The 12216-nt window shown below is 40.8% G+C and overlaps 1 protein-coding gene across 1 annotated transcript in view; it reads left to right on the forward strand.

Annotated features, from left to right (window-relative positions):
* Positions 1–12216, forward strand: part of glis2b (GLIS family zinc finger 2b) — a 41516-nt gene that overhangs the window by 13875 nt on the left and 15425 nt on the right. The window contains exon 2 of the mRNA XM_022665081.2: positions 10967–11158. Within this exon, the coding sequence (XP_022520802.1) occupies positions 10990–11158 (169 nt within the window). The 5' untranslated portion in view covers positions 10967–10989. The remainder of the gene's footprint in view (positions 1–10966; positions 11159–12216) is intronic.

Raw genomic sequence — 12216 nt, forward strand, 5'->3', positions numbered from 1 at the left:
TACATCTACGATTAAAATAGCGTTGTTGTCAGAATAGCACTGCTGAGGTCCATTTGTGACTGTAATAGCACTGCAGAGGTCAATTTGTGAGTGAAATAGCACTGCTGAGGTACATCTATGGTTAAAATAGCACTGCCAAGGTAAATGTGTGATTAGAATGGCACTGCGGAGATAAAACTATGATTAAAATAGCCCTGTTAAGGTTAATTTGTGACTGGAATAGTATGGCTGAGGTAAATGTATGATTAAAATAGCACTGATGAGTAACATTTTTTAATTAAAATAGCACTGCTCTTAAACATTTAAGTAAATGTGTGACTGGAGTAGCACTGCTGAGATGAATCTATGATTAAAATAGCCCTGTTGAGGTTGAATTATGATCAGAATAGCATTGCTGAGGTCAGTTTGTGGCTGAAGTAGCACTGCTGAGGTAGAATTATGATTAAAATAGCATTGATCAGGTACATTTATGATTACAATAGCACTGCTAAGGTATATGTGTGACTGGAATAGCATTGCTGAGGTACATTTATGATTAGATGTGTGGAGGATTTAAACAGAAACTATCCGTTCTCTCTGATAATAAACTCCCAAAAAAGAAAAAGGCTGGTTTGTTAAAATATAATGAATTAAATCTTTTTTGTAAAGTTTTTGAATTGAGTATTTGTATTTGAATAGCATTTGTAATGTAATAAAATGATGTATATAGTGCGAACAGTTTTGATTATAGAGTTTTTAGAGATGTGATCTCTTTTTACCACATCAGTGTGATGATGGCGCTGTTGAATATCGTGGAGGCGTCGGCCTCCGCCCCTCCAGCCTCCACCCTCCAGCCTCTCTCCCCTGAGTCAACTCAGGTCAGGCTGTATTTCATAATCCAGGCCTTGGCTGGTTTTACTGGGAGGCTGAGCAGCTCTGAGTGTAAAACGCCCGAGTCTGTTCTCAGAGAGACGCCTCAAACACTCTGAGCTCCAGTGACGTCCAGTCTACAGAAAAAACAACAGAGCCCAGAGCCTCAGCCTGTGTTTTACTATATACTGCTGGATTAATGAGTAGCGGAAAGGCTAAAAGCTAATCGCCACTTGATCACTATTACTGAAAAACAGTGAGGAAACAAGGGAAAAAAGAGAATATTGAGTTTTTTTGTGTTTTGTGAATATCTGCATTTCAGTTTCAAAGCAATATAATAACATTTTAATTACTAGGGGTGAAAATCACATGAGATTTCACAATATCACAATTCCTTGCCCGCAGTAGTGATGATATCATGATACTGTATTCCTGCGATGCTTTATATAAATATATGTATACGATACAATACAGAGCATCTGTGTTACTCCCATTCTCCCTCTCTTTCTCTCATACACTCTTTCTTTTTCCCCCCTCTCTCCTTTCTCTCTCCCTCTTTCTCTTCTCTTGCCTTCTGTCTATCTTTATCATTGTGTTTCTCTCTCTTTCACTCTTAAACATACTCTCTCTTTTTCCCTCTCTCTCCTTTCCCTCTCCCTCTCTCTTTCTTGTCTTGCCTTCTCTCTTTTTATCATTGTGTTTCTCCTTCTCTCTCTCTCACTCTCACACATACTCTCTTTTTCTCTCTCTCTTCTTTCTCTCTCTTTTGTTGTCTCTCTGTCTCTCTCATATTCTCTTTCTCTTTTTGTCTCTCTGCACTCTAAAAAACAGAGGTACGATATGAGTACTTTTTTGTACTCAAAGGTACACGCTTCATAATTGGACCCTCAAAGGTACAATATTGGTCTTTACAGGGTCAGATTTGTTCTCTCTGAAGTACAAAGTCATTTCTAACAGCAATAAGTACAAATTTGTACCATTTAACCTGCAGCCAAAGGGTACATTCAGTATTCTGTATCACTGTACTGATAAACAATATATATTTTAATTGCACATTTAAAAAAAAAAAACAGACAATTTTGGATCATCAAGTTTTTGAGCCTTATTTAGTTGATGATACCGTTTATAATTTTTATAATCTTTACTGGCACAAAAACCATGGGTACAAAAAAGGACCTTCACTGAAAGGTACTCTATTGTACCTCAATATAAGGTACAGCCCCAGAGACAAGCTTTGTACTCTTTTAAGTACAAATCTGTACTTACTTTTCTTAGTGTGTGCCTTGTTCTCTCTCTTTCATATTCTCTCTCTTTCTCTGTTTCTTCCCTCACCTTCTCGCTCTATCTCTGCCTCTCTCTCACACACTCTGTCTCCCTCTTTGTCTTTCTCTCCCTCTTTCTCTTTGTCTGCTTTTTATCTTCTTTCTCATTGTCTCTCTCCCCCTCTCTCTCTCCCACATACACACACATTCTGTTTCTCTTTCTTTCTCAATGTTTCTCTTTATCTATCTCCCCTCTTTCTCCTCTCTTTCTCCCTCTCTCTCTCTTTCTCTCTTTGTTTTCCTCTCTCTCTCATTCTCTCTCTCTCTCTCTCTCACACACATACTCTTTCTCCTTTTTCTCTTCTCTTTCTCTCTATCTCTCTTACACACTTTCTCTCCCTTTCTCTGTTTCTCTCTCTTCTTTCTTATTGTCTCTCATTCCCTCTCTCTGACTTTCTCTCTCTCTCTCTCACACACATTCTCTATCCCTTTCTTTCTCATTGTTTCTTATTCTCTTTCTCCCTCTCTCTCTCTCTGTTTCTCTCTCTCTCTCTCTGTTTCTCTCTCTCTGTAAGGAATTCCTGAGTGTCTGAGATTTCTGGCTGGGGGCCATTAGCAGCTCACTAACAGGCTTCCTGCCCCTCCCCTCTCTCTCTCCTTCTCTCCCTCTCTCCCTCTCTCCCTCTCTTTTTCGCTCTCTCTCTCTTTCTCTCTCTCGCTCGGCTTTCCACCCTTTTTACTCCCTTTTGCTGTTTGAGGTTACACAACTCGTACCCGGGCAGGTGGTGGGTCTTGGCGGGTCTTGACCATTCCGGCACTGGAACCATCAACAGTTTACTGGCACTAGATTTACCTCAGCAGTGTTGCACTTCTGCTTATTTTTTACTTTTCCATTTTGCCTCCTCCCCTCTTTTTCGTTGTGGTTTTTGGTTTGATTATGTAATATCCTATCCCATAGTGTGTAGTCGGACATATTTTTCACAAAGAGAAAAGAGAGAGAGAGAGAGAGAGAGAGAGAGAGGGAGGGAGAAGATGAGGAAAGTACGATAGGAGTAATTTTTGACGCAAATCAAAGAGTTTACACTACTCTTAATTTTACTATATTAAAGCTTTAAAGTACAACTTTTGTTTTTAATGCTAAAACTGACTGTGTGTTGTGTTGTGTTTGAGTGAGTGAAGGAGGTGTGTAGGGGGAGTTTTAGGTCGGAGCGAGAAAGAAAGAAAGAAAGAAAGGGAGGGAGGGAGAGAAAGAGCAAGAGAGAGAGGGAGAGAGAGAGGCCCTGTGAAGGAGGAGTGGAAACTGAGGTTTCCTGTCTGAGAAGGTGGCGTCCGAGGCCGAGCCGAGCAGGAAAAAATCTCTCAGCTTTGCGACGGTGTGTGCTGAGGGAGGGGGGTTGAGGCAGGCTGTGGTTTGGCTGTAGTCGTGTATTTGTCTCTGGAGGCGGGGTCAGTCTGCCCGAGGGGAGGTCAGGTGGAGGAGAGAAAGAGAAAGAGAGAGAGAGAGGGGGAAAAAGAGGAGAGAGAGAGAGAGAGACTTTTTAAATGGGAGTCAAAATAAGCTATGACCCCTAAACCCAGTGACCCAACTCGACTTATCCTTAAGTGTAAACTCATCCTTATTGCTTATCTCTCTCTCCACCAAGAATGGGCTCCTGAAGAACTTTGGACTTTTCATTTTGGTCTGAACAAAAGTAGTAGGTGTGAAAGACAATTACCTCAATAAAATATTTACCTGGATCACCTGAACCATGGTTCAATCCATTTTCAATGTGAAAACACTTTACTAGACGTTCAAATTTCCAAACAATTCCAAAAAATAAGGATTAAACAATTATTATAATTTTATTTAAAATTTTTCCCATTTTCTCCCCAATTTGCATGGCCAATTACCCAACCCACTCATTAGGACTCCCCCTATCACTGAGCAGCCAGAGCGCTCGGAGGAAAGCGCAGCGGCTCGGCTCCGGTACATCAGCTCACAGACGCCCTGTGCTGCAGACATCACCCTAGGAGTGATGAGGGGAGAGAGCGCCATCTACCCACCCAGAGGGAGCAGGGCCAATTTTGCTCCCTCTAACGCCGGCAGCTTGATGGCAAAGCTGCATGAGCTGGGGTTCAAACCTGCGACCTCCCGCTCATAGTGGCAGCGCTTTAGAGCGCTGGACCACTCGACGCCCGGGATTAAACAATTGAGTCCAGCTATCTTCATCCATTAAACAATTACAGAAGAAAAAGAAGTGGTGTGTGGTTGTGTCGAAATCCACCTTCCCTTGGTGATGCGCAGACACGTAATGCACCATTATGGGTAAAACAAATGAATAAGGTAAACCTACAGTAGAGAATGTTGGTTGTATAATTCTGTATACAACCTATAATCCATAGTACATTCTATAAATCCATAATTCCTGGTGTTTGATTATTAAGGAGTATTTTATCCTCTTTAATAAAACAGATGTCGTGAAGTATCACAGAGAATCACAGTATTGCGATATCATCATCAGTATTTTGATCTGGTAGCTGGTAGGGGTGTAAGAAAATAACGATATTGTATTGTATTGCGATATTTTGTTTTGCAATACTGTTTTAACGATTTTTGAAACACAGACTGGATCAACATATAAACATTGGTGTCAGAAGTGGTTTATTTACTGCTGTGTTTATTGCGTTGCTTATAGTATTGCAATATATTGTGATATATTGAATCATAACCCTGTATTGTGATTTGTATCGTATCACGTTGAGAATGATGTCAGTTGAGAATGATGTCACACCCGAGTTGACTAGCATTGTCCCATGTTAGCATAGCTAATGATACCAGTTGATAGCAATGCATTATTCAGTATTTTGACTGATAGACGTTGGACAGTACTGTGTGTAGGACTGATTTAACTCGACACTAATAAATCATGGCACAAAAAGGAAGGAATTTGTGTTTGGTAGATTATATGTTGTAACAGTGCTTCTTGGCAATAAATCGAATTGATTAATATTGAAAAGTCTGTTAATATTATTGGAAAACGGGATTGGCTGCAGAGCTGAGTTTGTGGGTTGCCAAAACTTCTCTACCAATGTCAAAGAGCTTATTCTGCCATTGACTTGTTTGGGGTTGACGTTGATCTCCTTGGGGCCTTGTCTTTTTGGGACTTGGCATACAGGTCTAGGCCTGTCACAATAACTAGATTATCAACTTATCGTTCAATAAACGGACATGACCTCAAAAATTTTAATAGTTAGATATTGTTAGATATTGTCCATTGTGCACTTACCACATGCATTTACATACACTGTGACTGTGCTACCATTATTATGCTACCATTATATTAATGCCATTTAATGGTCTTAAAATGCCAGCAATACCGTTTATTGCAATATTTTTGGGACAACATCGTTCGCTAAAAAATTGGTATTGTGACAGGCCTACTTGGGTCTCTAACATCCCTTGTAGATGGAACTTGGCCTTCAGTTTGGAGATACAGGTACCAGGGCTCACTCCATATAATGCCAAAACTTGGTCACAGTTGCTGCCAATCAGATGCCAGTAAAGCTCAAAACAAGTGTCAAAAGCTATAGATACTGTTTGGCATTGCTCATCCCACAAATGCCCATCCCCATGTTTCTTACAAATGTAGCTCAATTTAAAAGAGAAATTAACAGACTTCTCAATAGTATAAGATTTATTTATTTAATAAATACAATAGTATTTATTGTCAAGACAGAGAAGTAGTCTACCAAACACAGGGGGTGGGGAGGGGGGGTGTAGCCACTTTGGATTGCTGTGGTTCTACCAACCTTTTAAGTAGGAAATCCAACCAGTAGGACTTTTCTACTTTCTTGGAACTAGAAAATTCTGACAATCGAGTTTAGATAGAACGCAGCATTACACTGCAGGGTTGGCGTTCACAGCATTGTGGAAGTGGGCTCTGAGGTCACTGGAGTGGGTAGATGTTTCACTGCAGCTTCCCTTCAGTCTCCTGCACACCAGCCCGCCCCTGCCCACCCGGAGATTCCTCGCCCAGCTGCTGGGGTGTATGTTTACCCTGCAGGGGGGGAGGAGGAGTGAAACAGGGGCCCGAGGAGGAGGTGGGGGGGGGCTGAACGGACAGTGCGGCCTTTCAAAGACGTGCCGACCCGATGGCACTGTGAGGAAGTCCACACGGGACACAGCGACATTCTCTCGCCAAACTTCACACGCACCCGCCGGCCTCAGAGCGACGCCGCTCCTCATGTGTTCCTACAGAGAACAGAGAACACAGGACAGAGTGTCCTCAGGAGACCATCACCCGTCCCTGAGTCACTGGAGAGACATCCCGAGGTGAATAAACACCATCAACCCCAAATCCAACGCTCTCCAGTTCCAATCACTACAATACAACAGTACAGTAGAGTGCAGTACAGTACAGTAGAAGGTCTACACCAGTTTACATAGAAAACAAAACAAAATCCACAAACCCAAACAATGGCAAACAAGTATCTCCATTTTTTTTTTAATCAATTTTTAGTTTTCTACATAATTTGAAAACATACTGAAAAAAACTGTGGTCCCTCACTATGTCATAATCTTCTGCTTCTTGATGAATGGACTAATAGAATTTCTCCAAAATTACCTGAAATAAACTTTTTTTTACATTAACTTACATATATCTCTCTACTGTGATGTTTTCCATTGGACAGCAACAATTTCAAAGTAGAGAGTGTTAAAGTAGAGATAGTGAAGGTAACATATTTCTCTAGCAAAAGTAGAAATCCTCCTCAATAAGTATACTTTTAAATGCAGTCCCTATATATCTTCTTTTTAAATTAAAAGCAGTAGAATTCCTAAGAGGGGACAGGACATAATATTGTAATTAATGGTATCGTGTCCTGGCATAATGGTTGGTATGGTGTTGCTAGGTGTAACTCCAGGTAGAGAGGAGTGACGCGAGCCGAGTTAAAAGTACAAACAGGTTTATTAGCAGGAAGGCTAACAGATACTGCTAACAGAATAACCAGGCAAACAATGATCTCACCGATAACCGAAGATGTAGTCAAAAATACAGTCCGAGTTCGAAACCGAGAAACAGTCCAACCATACATAAAATCCAATAAGGGCAAAACAAAAGACATAAACCGATAATCCGAAAACAGGGTCGTAACGAGAAGGCAAAAACAGTGAACAGGAAAACGCTTAGTATGCAACATGAGTCGGCAATACCTCGCGGTGTTTGTTTACAAACGGCCGCCTTAAATACAGGAAGCTAGAGGGAAATGAACCGGAACTAACTCAGAACACAGGTGAGTCTGAGCGTCGGAGCGTAACGTGATTGGGTGAAGGTGAGCGTGTGTTGTTGACGTCATTGTTCATGGGATTTTGGGAAATGGAGTCCGGTAGTGTGGAAGGAGAACATGGCTGCGTGACACTAGGTCGTTGCTTGGTGATTGGTAAGGTTTTATTATGTGGTTGGAGAAATTGCTAGATGTTGCTAGGTAAGGTAGTTGGTATTGAGGTACTGCATATTTGCTAATTTGTTGCAAGGTGGTTGTTAATGTGTTGCTAAGTAAGGAGGTGTTGCTAGGTGGTTAGTATGATATTACTGTATGTTGGCTAAGATTGTTGGTAAAATGTTGATAAGGTGTTGCTGGGTGATTGGGATGGTGTTTCTATGTGCTCATAAAGTATTCATAAATTAAAGAAAAACACAGCATCAAAAGTTCCAGGCTCTGATGATCTGTTATCATTTTTATTCTGTTTTTATCTGATGGCTGGTGTGTGTGTGTGTGTGTGTGTGTGTGTGTGAGGGGCTGACGTTAAGGGTTCAGGTGAGATAATTAAACGGGGGGGGTGGGGGGTGAGGTGATGTATTACAGCTGTCCTCAGGCATGGAGCAGTAATGGTTTGCACATGGAACCAATAACTCGTCTCAGAAGGTCTTTTGTTTGGGATCCTTTGGGGTCTTTCATGGCCGAATCCGTGTGGGGCAGTGTGTGATGCTCGGAGCCCGTGTGGGGTGATGCACATAAGATACGATACAATATCGATATTTTCTTACACCACTAATCACACTCACACTGCACATCTCACACCACATACCTCCCACACCACACACCTCATGCATACACCTGATATGAACATCATACACACTGCACACCACAAACTACACACGATATACCTCACACTGCACACCACAATCCACACACCTTATACCTCACACTGCACACCTCATGCATACACCTGATATGAACATCATACACACTGCACACTACAAACTACACACGATATACCTCACAATGCACACCTCATGCGTACACCTGACTCGAACACCATACACACCTCACGCCATATACCTCACACTGCATACTTTGTTACACCACACACACAGCACACCTCACGCCATATATCTCACACCTTATACATCACACTGCACACCTCATGCGTACACCTGACTCAAACACCATAAACACCATAAACCGCACACTTTATACCTCTCACCACACACCTTATACCTCACACCTCATGCTTGACCCCTGACACCCCTGACACAAACACATATCAACAGTGTTGTGCTGTGAGTGACTGTGATCACGGTAATACAGTTTAGATCTATCACTATTAGTATTGAGTGTGTGTGTGTGTGTGTGTGAGTGTGTGTGTGTGTGTACAGTGTTAGTTATTAATCTTGCTCTCCTGGCTGGTATAGACGGGCCTCATGGGTCGGTGAGTGAACTCACTGACCCCTCTCTCTATCTCTCTTTCTATCTCTCCATCTCTCTCTCTCTCTTAATCTTTCTCTTTCTCTCTCTCCCTTTACTCTCTTTCTCTTACACTCTTTTAATCTTTCTTTCTCTGTCTCTCCTTACTCTCTCTCGCTTTCACTCTTTTAATCTTTCTCTTTCTCTCTCTCTCTTTACTCTCTCTCACTCTTTCAACCTTTCTATTTTTTCCCTTTCTCATTGAATCTTTCAATCTTGCTTTCTCTCGTGCTTTCTCTTTTTCTATCTCTTATGCTTTTAATCTTTATCGTTATCTCTCTCTGTCTTTCTCTCTCTCCCTCTTTCACTCTCTCAATCTTAATCTTTCTCTCTCTCTCTCTCTCTTTTAATCTTTCAAACTTTACCTTTCTCTCTCTCTTTCTCTCCTTCTCTTGCTCTTTCACTCTTTCACTCCTTCACTCTTTCAATCTATCTTTCTCTCTCTCTCTCTCTCTCTCTCTCTCTCTCTCTCTCTCTCTCACAGTGTTATTCCTGCAGCAGCAGCAGCAGTACTACAGTAACAGCAGTAATAATAAGTGTAATAATCCCGAGCGTATAGTAAGAGTGTAGTTCCGGATCTGAGAGACGGGGAGCGTGTTAGAACCGGCTGTGGTTCTGACGGGTCGTGTCTGGGGGGCAGCAGTCGGGGGTCAGGGTGGCCATCTGGATGGGATTGCAGACATTCTTTCATAGCAGCAGAGGTCAGCGGGGGGAGCGGGGTGTGATGGGTAATTCTGAACATGTGGGCGAGTGTGAACGTGCTGGAGTTAGTGTATCTCTGTTTAGACCAGAAAGGATTTATTGTAGAATTTTAGCTGCGGTATTGGAGTTGATGATGTCATAAATTAGTGTAAATCAGAAATCTAATATGAATTAGATTTTAAATCATAGATACTTTGTCGTTCTATAATAACTGTATCTGGATCTCTGTATACTTTATTATTATTGTCCTGCTTTCAGCCTATTATTACAGTTTTTTCCTATTGCTAACACACTAAAATGACATGCATAGCACTATTTAAACTGACACACAGAGGCTTTAACTTAAACTTTTAGTTTATAACCACCTTCAGAAAAAAATTATTTTGTCCTTTTATTTATTTAATTTTAACAAATTTTTGGTTCTTGTTGTTCCAAGGTAGATCAATTTTAGTGTAGACCTTTACACATTTGCATGCCGTGTTCACGTAACATTCAAGGCAACACCCATTTTTGTTTTTAGTGACTGTGGTCATTTTTAAAAGTAGCCCACAAAAACGCACCCAAACACCTCTGAATTTTCACTCGTGACTGGATTCTAAATTTCAAACAAATCCAATTAGGCGGGAAAACCGCAGACCTGGCCCTGTAGGCAATAGTGTTGTTTTTCCAGGTCATCAAAGGGGAGGAGCCGTAAACGTCTTTCCTGGCTCAAGCTTCTTTTGGCTCCTTTATAGAAAGCTCTGGTGGCCCTAGTGGCCAATCACAGTACAGCACACTGAACACTCTTGCTTCGGAGTAGGGCTGCACGATATATTGTTTAAGCATCGCCATCGCGATGTGCACAAGCACAATGGTCACATTGCAGATTGTGTGATGTCACTTAAGGCAATTAAATCAAACACGTCATGTTGCAATGTTCTGATTTTAGACACAAGAAGTAGATAAACAGTGCTGTCTCTGTGTCTGTGTGAGTGACAGGCTGCTGCTGCCTGAGAAGTGCATGGGGGAGTGGGGGCAGGAGTAAACACGAGGTAACCGCATGCATAGCCTCCATCCACATGGTTGGGCACGTGCTTGTAAACGTGAGCATGTGTGGAAAGCTGTGCACCTCAGTCAGTCCAGCACAGTTTTGCAGCGCAGATATTTCCAGTTACAGCTGAATTCACACTTTTAATCCCAGAAATACCAACGCTCTTATTTACCTATTAAAAAGCCATTTAAATGCCTGATTAAAGGGCCGATTACTGTTGTTTTGCTGTTTTCCTCGGGTTTTGAGTTGAGCTCGGCGCTGACTCAGCTCTTCATTGGACCTGGTGGGGGTGGGTTGCGATGTAATATTTTTCCAATATCGTGCAGCCCTACTTCGAAGACAGCTTCGAACATCTCTCAGTCAGCTTTATAAAGATTTATGTTGTCTCTTCCTGCAGATTGGACGCCCTTGGCTGCAGATATGCTCTCCTTGGATGAGCCACTGGACCTGAAGTTGACCAGGCATCCAAATGGGTGGGACAGAGGCTCCAGGACATCTCCAGTTCATGGTAAAAAGGCAGGGCAGCTACGGATGACTGACGATGGGACGGCCATCATTGTCCCGGCGTCTCCTGCGTCTCCCCACACGGGTACAATCATCACCACTCACATCCACGCATATCACACGCTTTTATATGCTAACAGAGGAGTTATTATCATAAAAGAGGCTTAATAATGTTTATATGATGTTTCAAAAATATTAATATCAGTAAATGACCAAAAATAGTGTCCACAGAAAAAGTGTGAAACTACCTGCTTTACTCAAACTAAAGCTAGGTATGGTGTGCGCACTACTTTATATAGTTTTAATTTTACTTGCACATTTTTATTAAGTAGTTATTTTGCACTAAACATTTTTATTTATTTAGACTAAAAAGTTTACATTTTTCTATATACTTTTCTTTGTGTGTCCTAAATAAAAGTGTTTTATCTGCATATTGTAAAATAACTCTTTATTATAATATTTGTTGTTATTATAAGCAGCTGAAAAATAAATATCTAATATAATAAATCAGTTTTGTTATTAGTTGGAATATTATTGGCCATATTGGTCCTGATATAAAATACATAGGCATAGGCTGCTCTGAGTGTCAGGTTTTTAGTATCTACATGTATTCTAGAGGTGTGATGATTGATTATCAAGAAAAATAAATAAATCCGCCTGATGCTGTTTCTCCATGTATTTTGTCAAAGTAATAATTAATAAACCATGTAATGAACTCAAATCATCAATATTCTTATGCTTTCAGCTCATAAACACTCTAGTCTAACTATTTTTGAAAAGATATCTTAGGTGTGAATATATTAAAGTCTATACATTCAAAAATAAGAAAAAAAGAAAAAAAAAACAGGCGCTTGGTAAAATTTTGAGCAAAACATGATCAGTTCCAGGAAAATATAACAATTCAGGGCATGTGTCTGTCTGATATAATTACTGTGTTATAAGACCTGAACAAGAGACAGACAAAAACGGAGAAAAAACACATTAAAACAAGCTAAGGATTCTAAGGGTTAAAACATCTTAAATTAATCTCCATAAAATGTTTAAAAAATGGGACAGACAGCTCATACAATTTTACACATTTAACTACACATACTTTATAATTCTCAAATTTTCCCTTCTCAGTTACTGCCAACTTACTTATAT

Source organism: Astyanax mexicanus, chromosome 19, assembly GCF_023375975.1.
Source record: "Astyanax mexicanus isolate ESR-SI-001 chromosome 19, AstMex3_surface, whole genome shotgun sequence".
Taxonomy (NCBI): Eukaryota; Metazoa; Chordata; class Actinopteri; order Characiformes; family Acestrorhamphidae; genus Astyanax; species Astyanax mexicanus.